At 45.5% G+C, this 2,191-nt stretch overlaps 1 protein-coding gene across 1 annotated transcript in view; it reads left to right on the top strand.

The window, feature by feature from the left end:
• The first annotated feature begins 11 nt into the window (after positions 1–11).
• Positions 12–2,191, top strand: part of VPS13B (vacuolar protein sorting 13 homolog B) — an 809,204-nt gene continuing 807,024 nt past the window's right edge. Inside the window, exons 1-2 of the mRNA XM_004697697.2 lie at positions 12–76; positions 507–686. Coding sequence (XP_004697754.1) covers positions 540–686 — 147 coding nt within the window. The 5' untranslated portion in view covers positions 12–76; positions 507–539. The remainder of the gene's footprint in view (positions 77–506; positions 687–2,191) is intronic.

Raw genomic sequence — 2,191 nt, 5'->3', positions numbered from 1 at the left:
CAGTTTGTTCCGCGCACCGGCCACACCCGGAAGTGGCTCGTTCGGGAGCTGCGCAGCCGTGGCGAGCCGGTGCCAGGTACCGGGAGGTGGAGGGGACGGCCGTCGGCCGAGGGCGGGCGGGAGCGGGCCTGGTTCTAGCGGTGGTTCTGTGTTGGGCCCCGGGAGGCGAGGGGCCCGCCGGGATGCGGGGCTAGAGAAGGAGGGCAGCGGCCCGCGGCGAGCCCGCCTCCGCTCAGTCTCCCCGTCCTGGGGACCACCGGCCTCTGGTCGCTGCTTCCTCCTCCCCACCCACCTGGGGCGTTATGCTAATGAGGAAGTCCGGTTCGGGGCTGAGCGTCTGTTTGCCTTTTCTCTGCGTCTGGGAGGAGGTGAGAAGCCGTGGGGACTGCTGCTTTTCGGTTTTTCCATACCTCCCCCCCGCAAGAAAATTTTTTTTTCTTTGCTGCACACCCACTCAATTGCTTCTAACTTTATTTATTTATTTATTTTGCCTTTGCTCCCTCCAGCTTCTGACTCTGACTCCTCCCGTACCTTAAAAGATGCTGGAGTCATATGTGACTCCAATTTTAATGAGCTATGTGAATCGCTACATCAAGAATTTAAAGCCGTCGGATCTACAGCTTTCACTATGGGGTGGAGACGTGGTTCTCAGCAAACTCGAATTAAAGCTGGATGTGCTGGAGCAGGTAAACCGTATAGTCGTCATTGGCATTTTCAACTTGTTTAGTTGTAATCCCTTGTTTCCTGCTCTTTGACTTGATCAGGCTTTGAAAATGATTTTTTACCCCACTGCTAACATATCTTAAAGGTACTCGCTCCACCCAGTCTATTTCAAATCATTGCGACCCTATGTATATATAACATCTACCTGAAACTCGTGGTTTCACTTTACAGAACATCTTTGCTGGTTTGTTCCTAGCGATGGTTTGGGAGAATGGGATTCCTAGAAGGTACGTTGGTGAGAAAGCAATTTTGAGTTTTCTTGTCCAAATTGTCAAGCCTATTTACTCAAATGGAGTGCCTGGTGAGGTAGTGCTTAGCCTTGGGCTGTTACTACTAGCTCCCTCCAAGGGAGAAAGACAGGCTTTGCAACATGGTAAAGAGTTACAGTCTTGGAAACACAGTGGCAGCTCTACCCAGGCCTATCTGATCCCTATCAACACAATGGAAATGAGTTTGGCTTTATTTACTCAAGTAATCACCAAAAATGCTCATTTACATTGCAAAGGTTCTGCCTGAAGTAGGGAAAATTACCCCAGTTTATCTTTTGTGGGAATGGAAGGTCTCAGTAGAAGTAGCTATTTTGTAGCTATTCTCAAACTTCATTGGCCATTGCTCTGAGATAAGCAATGACCAGTGTAGTTTGAGAATAGTTACACAATTGGAAACTTTTTTCAATCACATCTTTTAAATTTCTTTTACTTTTTTGAACTTGAGGATGGTCTGATGCAAATAACTTCAAAGTTCATTCATTCATTCTGTACATTTATTACTAACATGTTAGGCTTGCTCTGTCTCTAGGATACAAAAAGTATGGATGAAAGCTCAGAAGATCCAGAGATCCCTGCTTTCTAGTAGAGTTAATCTGATGGTGGCGGCAATTTTAATTGCCTTCTCTAGTAGAGTAATCTAGAGTCAGCGCTAAGAAGTAGTTTTTTGGGCTTTCTTCCCTTTCCAACTCAAGGTTAGTTGTGCTTCTTAATGTTTTTATTTGTTTTGTTTATTGAGGCAAACATTCTAAGTCTACAGCTCAAATTTTACATGTGTACTTAGGAGACTGTCTACTCCTGTAAAGATTTACAGCATCCTACTCTGTCTTGTAGAGCCACTATGAGTTGGCATGGATTTAATGGCAATGGGATACACGTGTGTAACTACTTTTCAGATAAAGTAGCATACTTTTAGCACCTCAAAAGGTAGCCCTGGTGGCATTATGGGATAGATGCTGGGTTGCTAACCACAGAGTTAGTGGTTCAAATCCACCAGCCTAGCCTCTGTGGGAGAAAGATGAGACTGTCTCTCCCTGTAAAGATTTACGGTCTTGGAAACCTTATATAACAGCAGTTCTCAACCTGTGGGTTGAGACCCCTGTAGGGGTCAAATGACCCTTTTACAGGGTTCACCCAATTTATAACACTAGCAAAATTACAGTTATGAAGTAGCAATGAAAATAATTTTATGGTTGGGGGGG

Source organism: Echinops telfairi, unplaced genomic scaffold (genome assembly GCF_000313985.2).
Source record: "Echinops telfairi isolate 266 unplaced genomic scaffold, ASM31398v2 ScPeMD7_1;HRSCAF=3_0, whole genome shotgun sequence".
NCBI classification, from domain to species: domain Eukaryota; kingdom Metazoa; phylum Chordata; class Mammalia; order Afrosoricida; family Tenrecidae; genus Echinops; species Echinops telfairi.
This window is presented reverse-complemented; position numbering and strand designations above follow the sequence as displayed.